The 23,710-nt window shown below is 41.9% G+C and overlaps 1 protein-coding gene across 4 annotated transcripts in view; it reads right to left on the minus strand.

The window, feature by feature from the left end:
- The window catches only part of LOC126260928 (ubiquitin carboxyl-terminal hydrolase 47-like), a 155,854-nt gene that overhangs the window by 46,793 nt on the left and 85,351 nt on the right, over positions 1-23,710 (minus strand). For all 4 annotated transcript variants that reach the window (XM_049958425.1, XM_049958427.1, XM_049958429.1 and 1 more), the window contains 4 exons: positions 13,860-14,039; positions 13,138-13,342; positions 8,517-8,761; positions 7,531-7,669 (listed from right to left, as the gene is read on the minus strand). In XM_049958425.1, coding sequence (XP_049814382.1) covers positions 7,531-7,669; positions 8,517-8,761; positions 13,138-13,342; positions 13,860-14,039 — 769 coding nt within the window. The remainder of the gene's footprint in view (positions 1-7,530; positions 7,670-8,516; positions 8,762-13,137; positions 13,343-13,859; positions 14,040-23,710) is intronic.

Below are 23,710 nucleotides of genomic sequence, written 5' to 3' on the forward strand. Positions count from 1 at the left end.
TTCCACTTATTTTCATCTTTACATGTTGCTGTTCTCTTTTACGTTATGCCTTCACACAGCCTGAATAGAAGTACTATTTACATATTCTTCCCCTTATACAGTGGAACCTCGCATAGTGAGCACAATCCATTCCAGAATTTTACTCTTAGTGCGAAACACTTGTTAAATTGTTTCACTTATTCCATATAAATTAATGTAAATGCATTCTATGAAGTAAAAGAAGTGAAAGTTTTATCTTATTCATGCCATTTTTTCAAAGAAAATTATACATACAGTATTATGTACTTCATTATCCACAATACGTAACTAATTCTTTTTTACTAGGAAGCTATCTATAATCATTTGTTTCTGGCAACACTTCAAAACTTGCGAAAGTGCAACACAGCGTCATCGTCAAATTTATAGCATATGTAGCCACTGTTTTATTGGGATGATGATTTTTCAATGTACGATGCAACCGATTCCCATGCTTCCAGCATTTCTCTTACTGTGTCAGAAGATTACTGCTTTGCTGTTACAGCCGCCTCCTCCTACTACTATTCTGAAGTCCTCTCCATAACTTCCTGCTGCAAAGCACACTGCAACTCCATAAGCTCTTTGGTGGTCATTTCTTGGGTGTGATCTTCCATAACCTCATTGATTCATTGTTATCCAATTCTAGTCCGATATTCTTCGCTAAAGACACAATCTTGTTGACAACAGACTCCACAGCTACTGACTCAAATGCTTCAGAGTCCCATTTTACAACACACTCCAGCCAAACCACCTTCCAAGCAGGTCAGAGTTCTCTTGGTAACCCCTTCGCATGCCCTTTTGATCATCTTGATGCAGGCAGCAATGTTCAAGTGATATTTCCAAAACTCCCTGAGGATGAGATTAGCAGCTTCAGTCAACTCAAAGCAATGCTTGAAGAATGCTTTAGTCTAGAGCTTCTTGAAGTTAGAAATAATCTGTTGGTCCACAGGCTGGAGTAAGGGAGTGGTGCTGGGAGTCAGAAATTGGATCTTGATTAACTGGAATTCTTCAAGGAGGTGGTCTTGTAGGCCTGGAGGAGGGGCAGGAGCATTGTCCATAACAAGCAAGATGTGGAGTGGCAGATTCAACTCAAGCAAATATTTTTTCACCTAAGGACCGAACACTTCATTGATCCAATCACAAAAGATCTTATGTCACCCAGGTCTTGTTGTTGAACCTCCACATCGCATTTAACCAGCTCTTCTGGACTTTACACTTCTTGAAGAACCATGGAGTTTCTGAAAGGTAAACAAGCAGCAGTTTTATTTTCAAATCGCTGCTTGCATTGGCACAGAATAGCAGTGAGAGACGGCCTTTCATTGGCTTGCAACACGGCAATGCATTCTCCTTTGCTGTTATAAAGGTATGCTTCAGCATCTTTTTCCTGAATAGACCCATCTCGTCACAATTAAAAGCCTGTTGCGGCAGACAACCCTCAGAATTTATGAGCATCTTTAAGTTGCTGATGAACTACTCTGCCACCCTTGTGTCGGAGCTCACTCCTTCTCCGTGCCTCACAATGCTGTGTATGCTGGTTCTTCTCTTAAACTTCTTAAACCACCCATGGCTTCCTTTAAACACTTCTTTGGCCACTGATGATGCTGGCATTTTCTTAATGAGTTCAGAGAAAATCATTCTCGCCTTCTCACAAATTATGTTCTTGTTTAGTAGCTTTTCATTTATCCATATAAGGAGCAACCTTTTGACATTATCCAGAATACAAAACCCTTGTTTATTCTTGTCACTCCATTTGTAGCATCTCTCTCCTTAATCTTGTCCTTGTTCTTGGGGATAGTGCAATTAGTTGATGTAGACTGAATATACGTGTGTGCTAAATCAGCAATGCTCACATCACATTCGCATTTTTCAATGATTTTGCGTTTCATTTCTAAAATCATTTTACTTCTCTTATGGTCATCTCCTCATGGCTTTACCTGCGGGGACATTTCTACAAAGGTTATTAAAATCTGCACACAAAAAAAACACTCTGTGAACACAAGTTTAGAAAAATGTGTGATCCCAAGCTGCACTAAGATGGCAGTTGAAAGAACGTTAAACCCAGACTGCAGTACGTCCTAAAGACACTGTTCATATACCGCTGCTGACAATGAAAGGTGTTCATACTACTGAACGTTTCCCCCACCGCACATGAACAGCTGATTACATCACACGAAATCATCGTCACTCATTATGCAGGACACTGCTTGTTAAGCACGTCATTTTTTCCTCGTTATGCGAATTGCATGTTATGGGAGTGCTTATTAATTAAGGTTCCACTGTATATTCTTTTCTTAATTTCAAAAAGTATTACACAATCTCTGAAGGAACAAACACCCAGGTATTGATGGAACACCAGCAAAACTCTTGTGAGTTCCAAGCCAAAGGGCAAGGCAAAAACTACACAAGCCCACAACTGAAATTTTTGAACTGGGAAAGCTCCACCTGAATATGAAAAGAAATATAATTACTCCACTTATTTATAAGGCAACAGCAGACATAAATGAAAATTATCTCTCAATAATTCATGCATCACATGCATCAAAAACACTCAAAGGAATACATTATCAGTGAATGGAAGGATAGTTGAAAGTAGATTAGGGGAGTGCCAGTCTGACTGTAGGAAGCGCAAAAGCTCTTGAGGAGCAATTTTAGCACTGCAGTTAGTAACAGAAAGCAGATCTGCAAAAAACTAAAAAACATTACAGTGGATTCATAGATTTGTGGAAGAGAATACTTTTTCTTCCATTCTTAGGCAATGTGGTAGCAAATACACACACGGAAGGGTAATCCATTCTCTTTAAGCTACGCAGACTGGGATAATCTGCACTGATGGAATGGTGAGGTTAAATAATAAATGTTGTTAAGGCAGCATTGCTCACTGTCACCACTGATATTTAATTCATACAGGGAAAAGGCAGTGAGGGAAGCAAGTGACCATCTTGATTTCGGAGTTGATTGTCACGAACAAAAAGCCAGCGCAATTTGGTTTGCTGACAAAATGTCAGTGGTCGCTGAAAGCGAAGAGGAATTCAGTTTGGAGCACGGTAAAACAGAACATACACCAACTGAAGACTATAACAACCACATAAAAAATTAAGATAATTGTATGAACAGTAGGTGAAAACAATGATAAAATATTCCTGTTGAATATATCTTCCAGACCACAGTTCGAGCACCATTACACTGTTGTGAGTCAGCCAACCTTTTTCTGGTGGTGGACATGACATTGACAAGGATCAGAAAAGCAGAGAATGTAGCTGGAGGGCACAAAGCATATGCTGTATACAAAATTGTCAGTAAAATTCTGTTTGGTGCTGGCAAGAACCATCTAGAACAAGGCCATGACTATTTTATTGTACAGTGTAACAATAATATAAAAAGGATATCCTTTTCATATTATTGTTATTCCATCTTGGACTTTCAATTCTAATGTAAAGTGTGTTATGTGACACTGTGTAATCAGAAAACATTGTGTTTACTCATATTTGTTTGTTCAGTATACTTTATGCCAACATAAATAGTTTTTAAAAAAAAGTTGCATGTCAGCTGACATACAAGTTACTTTCACTTTTCCCTTTGCACAAAGCCACACTTTTATGAACAGTATGAAATTAACAGTTGACATAACATGTTAATTGTGAAATAGGCTAGAGAACAACTGAAAGCAGTGGTGAAGCTGGTTATGTGTTCCAGGAGTTAAACAATGACTGAACAAATGTATTTACCATCAACAGCAAGGCTGTAAGGAAGGAAGCATACTTAACATGTCTTGCTGCTTTTCTCTTATTTATCTTGATCACATCTATATTTATAAAACAAATCTCTAATTTCATTAATAAGGCATGCAATCTCCTCTTCACATTCTTACGCATGAGTAATGATATATTTTTCCCACGTGGAATGTTTCCCTCTATTATATGAGTAATGAGTTACCTACACAAGCATTATTGGTTACTCCACACCAACTCCTATTATTTAATTCCCACAAGTAAAAACATTTCGGGAAGAAGAAGAAGCATGATCTAATCATCTAACAAGTTCTTACATTGACTACAACCGTTGCTGTATGCATTGCTTATTTACTTATAATGCCTTTGATCTGACAGTATATTTTCCTTGAGTACATCCACTTCCACAATCTGCCTTGTCAGGTGAAGAATGAGAAATTAAACTACTTGAATTAACAAAGAATGAGGTGGGAACCTAAATCATCCCATTCAAAGATTAAGTATTCACCATTATCTCCAGGAAAATCTATAATTTTTTTACTGAGTATTTTTTATTACTAAATGTTTCACAGTTGTTGTGGCCCAGTGTCATGAAAGTTTGCTGGACATTGCTACCATTAACTTCGTTTAGCAGCCTGAATCTGTAACCATAGATAATCTGCTGCAGCACAGGCAAATTTTAAATCTTTGCTATTTATGTTTTTGGCTCATTCAGTTTAAAATGTTGGCAGCCACAGACACTTTATTTTTAGGCTTTCTTCCTCCCCGTTAAAGAGTGGAATAAAGTCAAGAAATATGCTTGCCTCTCTAAATATATAATTGTCATCTTCGGTCAAAATATGCATGTTATCATATGGATGATATGACGACTGCCAACACCACAGCTAACAATTCTTTGAATATTTCTGTCTGTAGTTTTTTCTTGTGGCCCAAAATTGAGACAGAGAGACTGCTCACATTGATTGTGAAGATAGCAATGGTTAGGTCCATGGGCACTTTCAGCGATACCTCTGTGAACAATGATGCTGTATCAGATCTGACTATTGGTAATCTGGGTTTTAGCTGCTTCATTTCATCTGTGAACTGTATGATGCAACAAATACAACTGCATCCTGTGTGACCAATTCATAAGTTAACATGCAAACACTTGCAACAATGTCTTCCTCACTACACCACTAGACTGTTGTATACAGCTATTGCTGCATCCACTGTGTCACATTAGTGCTGCCATCATTCTTATGTGCATCCACGAATGTTTGTTCTTAAGAGAGCCACTCGAGGAAGAGACAGACAATTTCACTCCAATTCCACCAAGAATTTGCTGAGTTTTATTTACATATGTACAATTAGGTAAGTACAATAGATTAACTGTTGTTATTGCTCTGGTTATCGTCATGAAGGGTCACTGCATGATGTGCATAACACCTGGACACAAGAGTTGTTCTATGCCAAAAAAAAAGAGAGAGAGAGAGAGAGAGAGAGAGAGAGAAAACCAGACTTTTGAGAAATGATTAGTTTCCGGTAGAGGTTTGGAATACTGTGCATTTAGCCAGTGCCACAAATTAACAACTTTCGCCGGCCTGAGTGGCCGAGCGGTTCTAGACGCTACAGTCTGGAACCGCGCAACGGCTACGGTAGCAGGTTCGAATCCTACCTTGGGCATGGATGTGCGTGATGTCCTTAGGTTAGTTAGGTTTAAGTAGTTCTAAGTTCTAGGGGACTGATGACCTCAGAAGTTGAGTCCCATAGTGCTCAGAGCCATTTGAACCATTTAACAACTTTCAGATAATAAGTATAATACAGCAACTAAAATAAAAGGATTTTAATCCCCGATGTGTAGTTATTGGCACAAAATGAGTTTTGAAATCTTCAGTTAATTTCATCCCAGCAGTCAACTTCACTCCATTTGATGGTATAAATGAACTTTTTGGTTACGTGTTAAAGTAATTTCATTTGATATGACTGCTATTTCAATTAGTATGAGTGTAGGGTTGATATCATCATCAATCTATAGAACTACAGTGAAATAACGAAATTATATTCTCAGGAACCTTGCTGTACCAGTTAGTATACAATAAGGACAAAGACAGATAGTAAACTAGCCTCCACAGACGATCTACTTACAAGGAATGGAAAATGCTTGGGCTATATAGTAAAGATAAAAGCAAAGTAAAGGAATCAATATACACAAAATGCTCAAAACCACTGCCACAGCCAGAAAATGTCTTGTATGGACATATAACATAAAAGAGAAAACTGACACCAAAAATCAGGTTGCCAGAGGCCAGCTACAGACAAACAAGACCCACCTGCAATAATGGGCCTGCTCTTGTGAATGAGTATACACCAGTATTAGTAATCATCTCGTTTATACACATTAACTAGTTTAACAAAAATGAAGAAATCTTTGAAACAAAACTTCTTTTGCACCATTAACCAAAAATTAAACAAAAAGGCTAATAAGTTGTAGCAACTCATAATCTTCTACCTCAATTACAACATGACTCTCGCCTGAAGCTAGCAGTTATGGTAGTTCAGTACCATCTAGAGTACCATTATTGGCTACCCTGCTGGCAGTAGTGTGTTAAGCAAAATAACTAACTACATGAGTACAAAAGCAAAATAACCATTAAAAAAGGGAAAGATCATTATTTCTATGTCATAAACACTATATTAACAACTGGTCTAACGGGAGCCTAAGTAGATGAAACTGAACTGTTGCAGTGACAGGAGAATCAACTATGGTTTTTAATTTTGTAAAACGAAGAAACCTTTTATTGCGTACATGACTGTTTTTGGAAAACTTAAAAGTTCCATCATCTGATGTAAAAATAAAATCACTTAACCATCAGACGTCATTCTCAGCCCCAATGCTTTAATGGAACATACGTTCTGTGTCAAATGAGTAAAAAGGGGGGGAACATAAAGTCCATAGAAGAATGTTCCCCTGTGCTGACCGACTGGGATTACAAACAGGAAAACCATGCAATTTTAGACATGTGGCCTAACAAAGGCAATGGCATACCACATCTAACAGGACCAAGTGTAGTAAAGCACTGTCGGGGTACAAACAATTCCTTCGGTTTACAAAAACTTTACCCAAATTTTTCCTCTCTGCTGCAGAACAACATGAGGAAAACAAAAAATCTGCAAGGACATTTTAACAAAAGCATTTGCCTACACAATTTTAACAACAATAAAGAAATGGACACACATTTTGAGAAAGATTATTCTTCCCCAGTACTGAACATGTTTTCAGATCAAAATCAACTACTGCAAAAAATCCTACCAGAAGTTCTACTAATATCCTCCTTTATTAAAACCCCCTTAACACATTCATTCTATTGTGCTTTGTCCTGTAACACCATAACAGCAAGTCACTACTTTCTTTCAAGATAAGTAATTAATCATATGCTGCCACTTTTTTCAGATAGGTTAACATAAATGTAGTAACCAAAGCACAACTATTATTTGTGTTTCCAGGTAAACACAAAAGCTACTGGTGCTATATTTTGTTGAATTTCACACCAAGAAATCTTGCTGTGGTGCAAATCAATATAAAATTAAACTTAAAAAATCAGTTACTTGCAGAGGAATACCTTGGAAACATACAAGCAGAGAACACTTCCAAGATTTAAGTGGAAATCAGAAAATAAAAACATACCACTGACTATTTTTTACATAAATAAAATAAAATGCATATGGTGATGTATATAACCACAATCTTGTGTTTAGTTGACTGTGTTTCCCTCACTGAACTGCCTACATACATTTTACATCCACTTACCTTTATCTATTTCTGGTACCACAACATTCAGTGTTATCACATATTCAAATGTGTCCAAAATTTCCTTAATTATTTCAAACAATCTTGAAGAAAAGTGAGGTTTTTCTGCATCATCCCCAGGCGATACAGCAACAAAAATCTGTACAAAGAAATGACACTTTATACATAGAGTCTCTAGATATGGATTTACACTTCCTTAAAAAAAAAAAAAAAAAAAAAAAAAAAAAAATTATATATAAATATATAAAAATATAAAAAAAAAATATTTTTTCCCGCGTGGAATGTTTATTCCACATGGGAAAAATATATCTAAAAACAAAGATGATGTGACTTACCAAACGAAAGCGCTGGCACGTCGATAGACACACAAACAAACACAAACAAACACAAACATACACACAAAATTCAAGCTTTCGCAACAAACTGTTGCCTCATCAGGAAAGAGGGAAGGAGAGGGAAAGACGAAAGGATGTGGGTTTTAAGGGAGAGGGTAAGGAGTCATTCCAATCCCGGGAGCGGAAAGACTTACCTTAGGGGGAAAAAAGGACGGGTATAGGGAAACATTCCACGTGGGAAAAATATATCTAAAAACAAAGATGATGTGACTTTAAATATGTCTGCTTGTGTCATTATGTGTGGATGGATACGTGTGTGTGTGCGCGCGCGCGCGCGCGCGAATGTGTATACCTGTCCTTTTTTCCCCCTAAGGTAAGTCTTTCCGCTCCCGGGATTGGAATGACTCCTTACCCTCTCCCTTAAAACCCACATCCTTTCGTCTTTCCCTCTCCTTCCCCTCTTTCCTGATGAGGCAACAGTTTGTTGCGAAAGCTTGAATTTTGTGTGTTTGTTTGTGTGTCTATCGACCTGCCAGCGCTTCGTTTGGTAAGTCACATCATCTTTGGTTTTTTTTTTATATATATATATATATATATATATATATATATATATATATATATATATATATATGTGTGTGTGTGATGTTTTACCTTATTGGTATTATGAAGGCCTTCGGATTGTAACGTAGCATCATCACTGCACAAGTACTGTGGGTGGCTATTACTCTTCTCTTGCAAGATGTACATCTTTTGGGCATTTAGATTTAAGACCTTAGCAGCTGTGGCTTTGAATTCTCCTACAGTGTGGTAAAGATTGCCTCGCACTGTGAAGGGGCCTTCAACATCTTCAGTACTGTGGGCGTTCATATTTATGAGAAATACTTTGAATGTTACACCTGTAAATAATTCACATTTTGTATTAGATTTGTTATCAATGTAAAATCTAAACTACTTACTAGGCTGCAACTTTTTTCAATTTCTTGAAGTACAGAAACCAGTGGTGCTTCACTTACAGTTTCATGTTCTCAGGAAATAGGCTTGTTACCTCATAAATGGCAATCTGTGTTCACTAGATTATTATTTTGTCTTCACTAGCTTGTGAGCTACTAATTAATTACTTCTCACTTTGTGATTTACTTAATCCTTCCCACAAAACAAACAAATTATGAACAGTGAGCACAAACTTTATAATCCAATAGGGGAAAAATATTATACTCAAAAGTGATTTGTAGTAAAAGAATATTACTAGAACCTTTGGCTAGTCTCTACTTATTTTCAGGAGACAGTACTGAAAGTACTGTCAACAGACACATGCAAACACCTGTTCTAGCTTCCAGAATAGTTAGTTTCTTCCTTAGTGATGGAAGAGGGAAAAGTTGGGAGACATCAAAAAGAAAGGGCAGCTCCTCCAAATTTTGAAACAAAAAATGTTTCTCATTAAAATATGTTCTCAAGAAGAAATTTCAAGTGATTGTGCCACATTTTATTATCAGTTATTTAAAAAGAAACATCTTGAACTAAAATTATCTCGTCAGACAAAGAAACCAGTGCTGTACGCTAGAATAGAAGTGACAAGGATCATCTATGTGTGGGCTCCATTCAAAAGAAATTTCGTTTGGTTGATCTGAATGTTGACTTCAAAGGCACAAAAAGTAAGTTTCAGAATGACGTTTAAGTCAATCTTATGGAATGGTGGTGTTAAAAGCATGTGTTTTTGATCTTTCTTTCCTGAAGCCAGACAAAACTTACTTAGTTTCAGTGGTATCATCTTGCATGATTAGTCTTTAGATATTGGTAATCATTACCAATATCTAAAAGATATTGCAAAAGAATTTGCAGCATAAAATTGCATTAAAAAAGTACCAAAAATCAGGTCAGAAAATATGTACTTTTCATTTACAATAAAGATTGCGCAATTTTGAAGCATGTGTGCAAACTAAAAGGACGATTCATTCGAAGGGGAAAAACACACAAAAATGACTGTTTGATTCATTCCTAATTCTGAGTCAGTTTTGCAGGACTGTCACATTTCTTGAAAGGAGGATATAAGATGAACATCAACAAAAGCAAAACGAGGATAATGGAATGTAGTCAAATTAAGTCGGGTGATGCTGAGGGAATTAGATTAGGAAATGAGACACTTAAAGTAGTAAAGGAGTTTTGCTATTTAGGGAATAAAATAACCGATGATGGTCGAAGAAGAGAGGATATAAAATGTAGACTGGCAATGGCAAGGAAAGCGTTTCTCAAGAAGAGAAATTTGTTAACATCGAGTATAGATTTAGGTGTCAGGAAGTCGTTTCTGAAAGTATTTGTATGGAGTGTAGCCATGTATGGAAGTGAGACATGGACGATAACTAGTTTGGACAAGAAGAGAATAGAAGCTTTCGAAATGTGGTGCTACAGAAGAATGCTGAAGATAAGGTGGGTAGATCACGTAACTAATGAGGAGGTATTGAATAGGATTGGGGAGAAGAGAAGTTTGTGGCACAACTTGACTAGAAGAAGGGATCGGTTGGTAGGACATGTTTTGAGGCATCAAGGGATCACAAATTTAGCATTGGAGGGCAGCGTGGAGGGTAAAAATCGTAGAGGGAGACCAAGAGATCAATACACTAAGCAGATTCAGAAGGATGTAGGTTGCAGTAGGTACTGGGAGATGAAGAAGCTTGCACAGGATAGAGTAGCATGGAGAGCTGCATCAAACCAGTCTCAGGACTGAAGACCACAACAACAACAACACATTTTGTTATGTCTGTGGTGCACCAAAAATATAAATTTGGAAATCTGCATCAATATTCCATTTTTTACAATAATCACACAAGTGAGAAAATTAATGCCGACATGCTGGAAACCTTGTATCTATTTGTGTATGCTCCATCCCAACTTCGAAGAAACTTTATGGATAAAATATAACTTTTACTTCTCTACAGGTATTTAATTATATTACAATAGATTTTAGTCAGCAATTCAGTGCTTACCCCACAAGCAAATATAAGTGGCAACAAAAGAATGCTGCATCACACAGTAATATAATTCACGGTTGTACACCAGACAGTTTCAAGCACAGAAACTATGTGGAAAATTAACATTTCATAACTGCATTACAATAATTTCTATTTGTCGGCAGTTGAAATTTAGCATGAAGATTTTAGCTGACGTTAACTACAGGTGGCAAAAAAATGAGCGCAGATTTCAATACAAGTCTTACCATTCACTTGTGAGGTATCTATGTGTCAGAAGAGAGATGTGAACCAGAGCTCTGCAAGCTACAGAATATGGAGTCTGTTCCACAAAAAGAGAGATATTCCGTAACAGATAACGTGCAAAAAGTCAAAACTGTGTGCCTGATTGGAAATCAAACCTGGTTCCTTGCTTTTGTGGGCTGTAAACTACAAACACCACCATCCAAGCAATCATCACAGACTCAATGTTTCGAATTGTTTCAAGCTTCTCAGTTCTGCTTTCAAACACTGGAGAGAAGCACTATTAGACTTGCATCCCCACACATGAGGGTATGGCAAGAAGCACTATTAGACTTGCATGAGGGTATGGCAAGTAGTTTGTGAATGAACCCACAATAGGTTGAAGCTTTGGTCAGGCTGCTATGGATGCTTGGATGATGTGACTCCAAGTACACTGCCTACGAAAGGCAGGGATCCTAGTTCAAATTCTGATCAGACACACAGATGTACTTGTGAGAATCAACCTATCATATTACAAAATTTATTCCAGATTGAAAATTCATTTGACGTCAGCTGTACTAGGTACAGATGAACGATCTATTAGTGACACATGAAAATTTGTGCCTCTCCGGGACTTGAACCCATATTTCCCACTTACTGCAAGTGGTCACCTTAACCACTTCGGCTTTCTGTGTATGTTCCCTGGACCGATCCAAACCTCCCACATTATGTGATCTCTGCAACAGGGAGAGACCAATGGTATTATTGTCGTTTTTAGTTCATCTATGAAAGCAATACTTACTTTAGCCTAGACAGACTAGAAACGACGATAACAACATTCGTCTCTCACCAGCTGCGACATAGTCACGTATATGAACATTGATCCAATACTGTCAAATGTTTTTTTATATCAGTCTTTGATCACAATATCAATTCTTCTGATGATGACCGGTTTCAGTCCGTAATGACCATCTCCAGATCTTTTTTACACCATGTCCTAAAGTGATAAGGCCATAATGGCATCGTCAAAACATATAAATATAGTCAGCACAGCATCGTCATATAGATCTAAAATAAGGTGTAGAATAGGCCACATTGTCCACACAGTTATTACTGCAACTATTACAATTATGAGTTGCAATAATGACTGAGTGGACTATGTGGCCTATTCTACATCTTATTTTAAGAGCTATGTGACGATGCTGTGCTGACTATATTTATATGTTTTGACGATGCCATTACGGCCTTATCACTTTAGGACATGGTGTAAAAAAGATCTGAGGATGGTCATTATGGACTGAAACTGGTCATCGTCAAAAGAACTGATATTGTGATCAAAGACTGGAATAAAAAACATTTGACATTGGTGTCTCCCTGTTACATGAATTACATAATGTGGGAGCATTAAGAGATGTGGACAGTGCAGCATACGGAGGTTTGGACTGCAGTGTGGGAAACATGCACGGATAGCAGAAGTGGTTAAGGTGAAGAAGTTTCAAAATATTTACAACAGCTGTGGATCATCAGCAATTCTGTTTCTTCAAAAATGCAAAATAAAGAAATTTAGCATATACTCTGAATATACCAACAGAATTAACTCTCAATTTAGTTTATGTTTTCTTGAAATTTTTGTAGAGGTAGTCTCAAATGTGTCCTATGTATGGTCTGACGATCTAATATTCCATAAGTAAACACCTGACAGTGAATCCATGTTACTGGCAACTTAAACAATACTTCACGAAATTGAACTTACTACGAGCCATTCAGTCATTTACTGAAACCATATAATACATGCTTAATCGACCAATACAAATACCTGTAGAAACATATCCTTTATGTTATCCGAATGCTTTAGCTAAATAAAAATTTCAGGAGAAAAACAGACTAGACTGAGGGCAAAGTATCACTTTTTTTCCTGTGTGTCAGATGGAACCAGAGCATATCAATCTTTCATATTCAACTGTATCACACCATATTAAATTACAACTCATCTGCAAAGTGTTCACTAAATTCATATCATGAAGAAGACAGGGTGGTGGAAGCGGGGGGGGGGGGGGGGGGGGGATGCTGGCAATAATGACCCTCACCTCCAGGTTGATATATTTCAAATTCTTCATCCTCTTTCCTGTGCTGTAACAGGAGATCATACCGGCGACCACCCCGTAGATCCAGCACTTCACATAATGCTTTATCTTCCTGACCTTCAAAGCTACACTCTATGGTTTCTTGTGTTCTGTCGTAGTTCACCAGGCGGCATCTTTCAAGTGGTATAAGCCCTTGAAGTGACAGAGCCTGTAAAGAATACCTCCATATAATCATGGAGTCAATAATTTTACGACAATTTATTTCACAGAATCTGAGGGGAAAAAAATTACTCTTACATGCACTGGAGAACAGTTAAGGAGCAGATAGGCACATATGCTAGGTGGTGTTGACCAACATTCAGCTATCGAACAGGATTATTTTTCATACAAGAGGGAGAGAAGAAGTCAGAGATAAGTTGCCTATCAAGCAGATACATACTGTGAAGGTATAGAATCACTATGTAAACAAATATGGAAAAGGAAAATCACTACATGAACAAAACTATGCTTTTGGAAACATCTACCACCTTAGTAATAATCCAAGAAACTATTACTCCAGACAAGATTAAAATGTCTATAGCTACATTATACAGGCAAAACAAGATAAGTGTGAAATTATTCAATTATATTTAGAGAGAGAGAGAGAGAGAGAGAGAGAGAGAGAGAGAAAGAGAGAATGCAATACATTACAGTTAACACAAACATTAAAATTCCCAATGTGATACCTTATGGGCAAGTTCCGTAGCTTGTCTCACAGTAGTTTTACTTGTGCAGTACACTTTATCCTCAAGCAACTTATGGTTTATTGGATGATATGCATAAAATTTTAATTTGTAGTCTTCCAATTCTCGCTCTCGCCTTTTTCGGTCAAATTCTTCTCGTTCCTGTATCTTCTCCAGCAGTTTCTATGGGAGACAAAAATAATAAAACAATATATATAAATATATTCAGGACAAGAATCAAATAAATTTTCACAGAAAGTACTTTGGAAGGCATCATCACTAAATAAGATTATTATGTAGGAGCCATTGTAATTGCCCCTTTCCTTTTTTTTTTTTTGTGGTTTTAGGGCGCACAACTTTCAACGGTCATTAGCGCCCAGACTACGTTAGGAATGCACCGCGAGTCACAAGTTTAAAACAGCAACGAAACGGAAAACACGATAAAAGACAGACTGACAGGCATAGGATTAAAAAAGAAAACAGCATAATCAAATGTCCTTTGAGAGGGTTGTCAAATTGATAAAATGAAGAATGCGAGCAGCTGCTCGTGGGTCATCCGCTAAAATGGCTTCTACAGTACAGGGCAGGCCAAGATCAAGACGCAGGGTGTTAAAATCCGGACAGGACGTTAAAATGTGGCGGACCGTCAGCAATTGCCCCACATGGGCAGAACGGCACCGGCGCAACCGTCAGCAGATGGCGATGGCTGAACCGGCAGTGTCCAATTCGTAACCGGGCCAAAACTACCTCCTCCCGCCGAGAAGGGCGTGAGGAGGACGTCCAAGCCACGGGAAGAGGTTTTAAGGCCCGAAGCTTGTTGTCTGTAAGTGCAGCCCAATCGGCATGCCACAACGATAAAATGCGCCGACAAATTACCCTGCTACAATCTGACGAAGGGACACAACAAGCTGTCCGAGGCTGGAGGACCGCAGCCTTGGCCGCGGCATCTGCAGCTTCGTTCCCGGGGATACCGACATGGCCAGGAACCCACATAAAGCTAACCGGAGAACCGACGTCCACCAGCTGCTGAAGAGAGCGTTGGATCCGGTGCACGAAAGGGTGAACCGGGTACGGATCACTGAGGCTCTGGATAGTGCTCAGGGAATCGGAGCAGATGATATATCCAGAATGTCGGTGGCGGCAGATGTAAAGAACAGTCTGGTAGAGGGCAAGGAGCTCAGCTGTGAAGACCGAACAATGGCCATGGAGCCGGTATTTGAAACTTTGTGCCCCAACAATAAAAGAACACCCGACCCCGTCATTGGTCTTAGAGCTATCTGTATAAATGAAGGTCATATTAATGAACTTCGAACGAAGTTCGACAAAACGGGAGTGGTAGACCGAACCGGGGGTAACCTCCTTCGGGAGCGAGCAGAGGTCAAGGTGGACGCGAACCTGAGCCTGGAGCCAAGGTGGCGTGTGGCTCCCGCCCACTCGAAAGGTTGCAGGGAGTGAAAAATTAAGGCGTTGAAGGAGGCGACGAAAGCGAACTCCAGGGGGTAGCAGGGCAGAGACATACAACCCGTATTGACTGTCGAGAGAGTCATCAAAAAAGGAACGATAAGACGGGTGGTCGGGCATTGCCAGTAGCCGACAGGCATACCAACAAAGCAGTATATCGCGCCGGTAGGTGAGTGGCAACTCACCAGCGTCAGCATGAAGACTCTCGACGGGACTAGTATAAAACGCTCCGATCGCAAGTCGTAAACCCCGATGTTGTATGGAGTTGAGGCGGCGTAAGATGGATGGCCGTGCAGAGGAGTATACGAAGCTCCCATAATCCAGCTTGGAGCGGACGATCGACCGATATAGGCGAAGTAGGACGGTTCGATCCGCTCCCCACGACATACCACTGAGAACACGGAGGACATTTAGAGAACGGGTACAACGGGCAGCCAAATATGACACATGTGGAGACCAACTAAGTTTCCTGTCAAATGTAAGACCTAAAAATTTTGTTGTCTCCACGAATGGGAGAGCAACGGGACCGAGTCTTAAGTACGGTGGGAGAAACTCTTTGTAGCGCCAGAAGTTAATACAGACCGTCTTCTCGGCAGAAAAACGGAAGCCATTGGCGACACTCCAGGAGTAAAGACGGTCAAGAGAACGCTGAAGACAGCGCTCCAGGAGACACGTACGCTGCGCGCTGCAATAGATGGTAAAATCGTCCACGAAAAGGGAGCCTGATACATCAGCTGGGAGGCAATCCATTATTGGATTGATCGCTATGGCGAAGAGAGCGACGCTCAAAACTGAGCCCTGTGGCACCCCATTCTCCTGGCGAAAGGTGTCTGACAGGACAGAACCCACACATACCCTGAACTGTCGATCCATTAAAAAGGAACGAATAAAAGGAGGGAGGCGACCGCGAAGGCCCCATGTATGCATGGTGCGGAGAATGCCCGCCCTCCAACAGGTGTCGTAAGCCTTCTCCAAATCAAAGAACACAGCCGCGGTCGGGCGCTTCCGCAAGAAGTTATTCATAATGAAGGTCGACAAGGTAACCAGATGGTCAACAGCAGAGCGGCACCTACGAAACCCACATTGTACATTGGTAAGTAGGCGTCGAGACTCGAGCAGCCAAACCAATCGAGAGTTAACCATTCGCTCCATCACTTTACAGACACAGCTGGTAAGCGAGATGGGTCGATAACTGGAAGGCAAGTGCTTGTCCTTCCCCGGCTTAGGAATCGGGACAACAATAGACTCGTGCCAGCATGCGGGAACATGTCCCTCAATCCAGATGCGATTGTAAGTACGAAGAAGAAAATCTTTACCCGCAGGAGAAAGGTTCTTCAGCATCTGAATATGAATAGAATCAGGCCCTGGAGCAGAGGACCGTGATCGGTCAAGTGCGTTTTCGAGTTCCCGCATGGTGAATGGGGCATTATAACTTTCACGATTCGAGGAGCGGAAGTTAGGTTGCCTAGCCTCCTCTGCCTGTTTGCGGGGGAGGAAGGCAGGGTGGTAATGAGCGGAGCTCGAAACCTCTGCGAAAAAGCGGCCGAAGGCATTGGAGACAGCCTCAGGGGCCACAAGGACGTCATTCGCGACCGTCAAGCCAGAAACTGGTGAGTGGACCTTAGTGCCAGATAGCCGGCACAGGCTACCCCAGACAACAGAAGAAGGAGTAAAACTGTTGAAGGTGCTTGTGAAAGCAGCCCAGCTGGCTTTCTTTAATAATACGACGACACTGTGCACGTAATCGCTTATAATTGATACAATTCGCCACTTTAGGCTGGCGTTTAAAGGTGCGTAAAGCACGTCGACAAGCACGTAAAGCGTCTCTACATGCCGCGGTCCACCAGGGGACCGGTACGCGACGTGGAGAAGAAGTAGGGTGAGGGATGGAATATTCAGCAGCAGTGAGAATGACTTCCGTGAGGTGTGCGACCTATCGCAGCTTGTGAATGTTTGATCCTGAAAGGTCGCCCTGGAAGAGAAGAGCCCCCACTCTGTTTTGGAGATGTTCCAACTAGATGAGCACGGAGAGGGGGTATGCTGCAGGAGATGGATAACACACGGGAAGTGGTCGCTCGAATATGTATCAGAAAGTGCATACCACTCGAACCGGCGTGCAAGTTGGGGAGTACATATAGAGAGGTCTAAATGGGAATAGGTGTGAGATGTGTCCGAAAGAAAAGTAGGGGCGCCAGTATTGAGGCAGACAAGATTGAGCTGGTTGAAAAGGTCTGCTAACAGGGAGCCCCTCGGGCAGGATGCTGGAGAGCCCCAAAGGGGATGGTGGGCATTGAAGTCTCCAGTTAACAAAAATGGTGCAGGTAGCTGAGCAATAAGTTGCATCATGTCTGCCCTGGTAACGGCAGACGACGATGGAGTGTAAACGGTACAAATGGAAAATGTAAAAGTGGGGAGAGTAATGCGGATGGCAACTGCCTCGAGCGGACGGTGCAAGCGGAGCAGCAACTTCAAGTCCTCTCGGTTGGAGCGAATGCTGCGAATATTCCAGTGAATAAGTGCCATCGTAAGAAAAGAAAAAGGAAGATGAAAGAAGGGGTCACCTCGAAGGCCGCTGAGGGCCTGGCTTCGAGCGAGCACTGCCGCTGCTATCAGTAGGCGGACAGTCATCGTCCATTGGGTCTATAGGTTCATCGGCCATCTTGGAAAGATGGCCGGGAGGGGGAGCTTCCTCCGCCGGTGAACGGCCAGATGTTCGGCTACCAGCGGTGCGGCCAGGCAAAACGGATGACGGCCTGGGGCGGCAACCGCTGGGTGGCGCAGGAGAAGAAATGCGCCGTGGCGGAGGAGAACTGTGCTTCCTATTTGCCTTCTTGGAAGGTCGTTTGGTGGAAGTACCAGTCGAAGGCTGGGAGGTCGAGGTACGTAGGAAGTCTGCACGGGACGGTTCCTTCTTGAAGGCCCGTGCATCTGACTTCTGGGTCTTCGTCTTAGCAGAAGCTGATGAAGGGGCTGGTGCCTGTGGGGTGATGGGAGGAAGAGGAGACGTCGACCGCGCGATCTTAGCACTGGCCGAACGGACGACCGTGGTGCTGAAGGTCAGATCCCATGTCTGGGTTGCCACCTCCCTGGTAGTCCGAGGAGAGGCGAGGACAGTACTGTATTTCCCCGCTGGGAGCAGTGTGGGCTTCCTACAAGCCAATAGCTTGCGAGCAGCCGAGGTAGACACTTTCTCTTTGACCCGAATTTCTTGGATACAGCGTTCTTCCTTATAGACAGGACAGTCGCGGGAGGATGCGGCATGGTCACCCTGACAGTTCACACAACGAGGAGATGGAGGTGGACAGTCACCCTCATGGGCATCCCTGCCACAAGTGACACATTTAGCCGCATTGGAACAAGACTGTCGAGTGTGATTGAAACGCTGACACTGGTAGCAGCGCGTAGGTGTCGGGACATAGGGGCGAACAGAAATAACCTCGTAGCCCGCCTTGATGCGCGATGGCAGCTTAACACTATCAAAGGTCAAGAAAAGTGTCCGGGTCGGTACAAGGTCATTGTTGACCTTTTTCATGACCCTATGGACAGCCGTCACGCCCTGCTCAGCGAGGAAAGACTGAATCTCCTCGTCAGTCAAGCCGTCGAGGGATCTAGTATAGACCACACCACGAGACGAATTCAAAGTTCGGTGAGCCTCCACCCGGACAGGGAACGTGTACAGGAGTGTGGCCCGAAGCAGTTTTTGTGCCTGAAAGGCGCTCTCAGTTTCGAGTAATAAGGTACCGTTACGCAACCTGGTACAAGATTTAACAGATCCGGCTATGGCATCTACGCCCTTCTGGATAACGAAAGGGTTGACAGAGGAAAAATCCTTTCCGTCCTCAGATCGAGAAACGACGAGGAACTGTGGGGCAGGCGGTAGTACTTTTGTCACTGGTAGCTGGTCACGTTTCCGTTTTTGGGCAGAAGTCGAGAGAGATGGAGTGGAATCCATTGCGGAGGAATCCCCCATGATTGCCAGCGTCTCCGATGGCGCGCTCCTTCCTTGTGGGGACCCTCTCAGAGGGCACTCCCGCCTTAGGTGAATGTTTACACCTCAGGTCACACCTCCCGAGAAACAGACGGAGGGACCAATCGGCATGGTCAGAAGGTATCAGCTCAGGCAATCACCCCTCCCCGGGCCTGGCCTTTACCAGGGGGTACGCGCGTGCCTTACATGTCTACCCAGGGCGGGGAATTACGCGTTACCTCGTCACCGGCTACGCGTGGGTCGGCCTTCAGGCGCGCACAGGGAGGAAGGAAGAAGAGGAAAAAGGAGAGAGAGAGAGAGAGAGAGAGAGAGAGAGAGAGAGAGAGAGAGAGAGAGAGAGAGAGAGAGAGAGAGAGAGGACAGACTGTCTCAAACGCCGAGGCGGAGACCAGAGAAGGCAAGGAGAAGAAGGCAATGAGAAGGCAAGGAGAAGAAGGCAATGAGAAGGCAAGGAGAAGAAGGCAATGAGAAGGCAAGGAGAAGAAGGCAATGAGAAGGCAAGGAGAAGAAGGCAATGAGAGGGCAAGGAGATTTTGCAGGGGAAAGTGTAAGGAAGACAGTGAGGTGGAGAAGAGCAAAGAAAGGAACCAACCAAAGGAAGGAAGAAACGAGAAGTGAAAAAGCAAAATGACCGCAAATAGAGGTCGTGGAACCGTCCGTCTCCGGACGCAGGCGCTAACTACCCCCTTGAGGGGGAGGGACTCCTTTTAGTCGCCTCTTACGACAGGCAGGAATACCTCGGGCCTATTCTAATCCCCGGACCCGCAGGAGGGGCCCCTTTCCTTCCTGAAATCCTACCGACTTATTCTCATACTCTTTTTGCCACAATGAATAGTGTTTATGAAAACAGAAACACTCTTCCCACGACACCTTACTGCACTCTTTATCACATTCACACCAGTGTGTACTAATAGTGGCTCACTAGGCCCTCCCATCTGGTGGGAGGTACCATCAAAGGCTCACACTCTACTCTACAGTTATAGTGTATACCGGTAATATATTAATGTATGATGGATTACCTCTCAGCCAGGCACAACAAACAGCTGCAAATGCAACTTTGTGTGACCCTTCAATGAGAGAGCTTTCTGGACCAATGAGATACAACATATTTTGTGATTAATTTATTGTAAAATAATTTTATGCATTTTTAAAAGAATGGACTTATCCCAAGGTCAATATATTAAAATGGTACCCTAGGGCATTTGAGTACAACCACCACCACCACAAGGTGATAAACAGGAAAAGCAGAGCTGTCAGATGAAGGAAAGAATGAATATGCACATCATCCCACAGTGAGAAACACGATTCACAGTGCCAGCCTGAACATGTTAAGTCTTAGTCGAGCCTTTGACCTCGGTCTCCAAAAGGTGGCTAGTTTATCTCCAAGTGGTCTGGACTTGACTCTTTGCAGTGTTGTCCATCTGTCCCTCATTATGGAGTGGCATCTGCCATTCCACCAGAGAACATGTCGCCTCTGAATCCTGCCTTGCAGTCTTTTGTGATGAATGTATCAGCAACGTGGTGGATCACATTTTTGCTGTGATCTACACAGTTCTGGAAGCTGTCTGTGCTGAAAATTCAACAACGAGATACACACCATTCAATTCACTCTGCTCAGCAGCTATTTTGGTAGTTACTCTTTGTATGGAACACAAGTAAATTTGGAGTTATCACTCAAATGGACATTAGTAGCTATTTCCCACTAAGCATTATCCGTGAGGGCAAGCATGCAAGCGGAAAGGTATACCATAGAGAAAGACCATGTCATCAAGTTGCCAAGCAGACAGATGTTGACTGCACTTTTGTTTTAAATGATTGATTTATCAACTTTAGTAACCATTAGGATAACGTCATGGTCACTAATCTATGCATGTAATATACTTGATGCTGTCAATTAGGTAGGATGAAATGGTGATGTACACCGTCAACGCATTTATTTCTGTTGATGTCATGCAAGGACTGCCCAATGACGCAGATGATGTCTTCTCTTGTGCTGTAGTGCATGTCACTAAAAGGTTCCTTCATTTTGGTGAACAAGTCGTAATCACATGAACTCACATCAGGTGATTACAGTGGATATTATAGTACCTCCCACCCAGACATATACAGGAGCTCCCTCAACGTGTTCGCTGTGTGGCATCGTGCAGTGTCATGAAGGATGATGGGATGCTGTGCCAGAAGGTGCCATAATTCTTCTCAGGGCAGAATGTAGGTGATATTGCAAGAAATTGTAGTAGTAGGCTGCAGTGACAGTCTGCCATGCAGTCAACGTGATGCAGAATTAACCGATGGATATTATAAGCCACAAAACCATCACTTTGGTACCAGATGTCCTCGTGGTGCACATTCTGTGGGCAAGGAGGACCAGGATGTTTCCCTTCTTTGGATGGCCACTTTGATCATGATTTGTGCAACCAACCACCAATATCGCCAATGGTGACAATCCTCACCCTCCCTGCGATAGCAATTGAGTAATTCCTCTGCAAGTGCATAACAATGCCACTGTTGCAACTCAGTCATTGCAAATGGTATCCAACACGCTGTAATTTTGTGGAACCCAACAATACCATGCAAAATGTGGTACACACCTACTTCTGCAGTTAACTCGTGCACAGTCCACTGACGATTCACATCCAGCAGGGAGGTAACGGACTCAATTGTCATGTTATGCATGGAGGGTCATCCCAAATGGGGCTGATATTGAACAATGTCCCTGCCATCCCAAAACACTTTCACCAATCTCGGTACTGTACGATATGGCAATGCTGCATCACCACACGCCTCACGCAGTCCCTGAAAACTGTTGTACGCTCCAACCGTGTGCCACTTCAATCTTGGTCCATGGACATAGTTCGACATAGTTCATGTTTCCTAAACAAACTGCTAGTGCACTTGAGCTGGCCTCCCGTACTTTCAGACAGTACATGCTGGAACTGCCTCACACACACCCAGCGCTGCTCGCTGCAGTACTTTAACTGACCACATATTCACTACAACAGCGCGCATGCCTCATGACGCACAGCCTTCATAGTAAGACAGTGTTGTCAATAGTTTTTATCCACTACTTTCATTATATCTTTTGGATACAGTGGGGTACATCGTTTCTACTATTCGCTGAATCTGTCAGGAAAATATGAAGTTTGGAAGCCATTGTGGACAATGTAAAACTTATTTCCTTGCATTAGCACTGATATCTATTGCAGGCCTTGACTCTACATTCGTGCAGCAACGTTGGTTTTAAGAACAAATTTCTTCAGGGCTATGGTAAAGCAGGTCATAATCTCAGTATGCTGAACAGCCTGCACAATTAGAGATTGCACTGATTGCATCATTAAGTTGCTGAATTCTCTATTCTTCCACATGGATATGGCATTCTTTGCTCCACATGGGGCAATCACTGTTGTAGTTAATGCACTTTGATGGATGTGCATGTAGCGATTCTGTTTCATATTTGTCGGTCATTATCAATCACTGCGAATTAATCTCTACATATAAACCTCTTGCATTTGACATGCCTCGTTGGGGGTGGTATAATGGGTCAAACATTAAGCCAATCTTTAAGTGTTTAGTAATACAGTAATGACAGGTGTTAAGATGAATTTCGATTTTATCATTTATTTCCTTCATAATATTTTGTATGTCTGTGACAGTCCCACCTGGCTATACCTTCTACAAAACTTTGAAATCTATGTCACTAATATGATGGCAGTTGACAAAGCTCTTACAGCAGAAGCTCACAAAAGATAGGACAATCACAAAGTTACTTTGCTGTTAGTAATTTTGCTGCCTACTGCGCTGCAGCAGTCTGGCAGAAATGTGTCATCTCACAGTTTTTTGCACAGCTGTCTAGTTATTCTCTGAATATAAACAGGGGAAATGTTCTCAAAGGCACATTGTTTCCTCTTAACAACAACAACAAATTAGTTTTGTTAATGGTGTTTTCTCGTGTTTGATTTTATTTTGAGACTGATCCGGAGGACTTTCATTTCTAATTTCTTGGCAGGTTGTGAGCTACGACTGCCTTGTGAAAGTACAAACTATTGGTAAAATTGGGAAGCTGATTTTTAGTTTCCATGAGCAGTTAGGAAAATACATGTCAATTCAGGCAGAGCCCCTACACACCACAGCAATCCTAACTGTGTTGTGAAAGGCCACCCATGCTGCCTGTCACTGACTGTTTCATCCCCCTCAATACCTAATCTGTGTTTCTCACAGTGTGTTATACCATCTGCACAATCGAAGCATTTACCTATAATACGCATCCTTCATTGTTGCATCAAACACTGGACAATGATGCCATCTCAGAAGTTACAGTTCCAGAGGTTTGGCAGTACCAACAGCTCTAGCTATGAATTCCTGATTTTCCAAATCAATATCCCCCGTCTAGACTCATTGAGATGCTCAC

Source organism: Schistocerca nitens, chromosome 5 (genome assembly GCF_023898315.1).
Source record: "Schistocerca nitens isolate TAMUIC-IGC-003100 chromosome 5, iqSchNite1.1, whole genome shotgun sequence".
NCBI lineage: Eukaryota > Metazoa > Arthropoda > Insecta > Orthoptera > Acrididae > Schistocerca > Schistocerca nitens.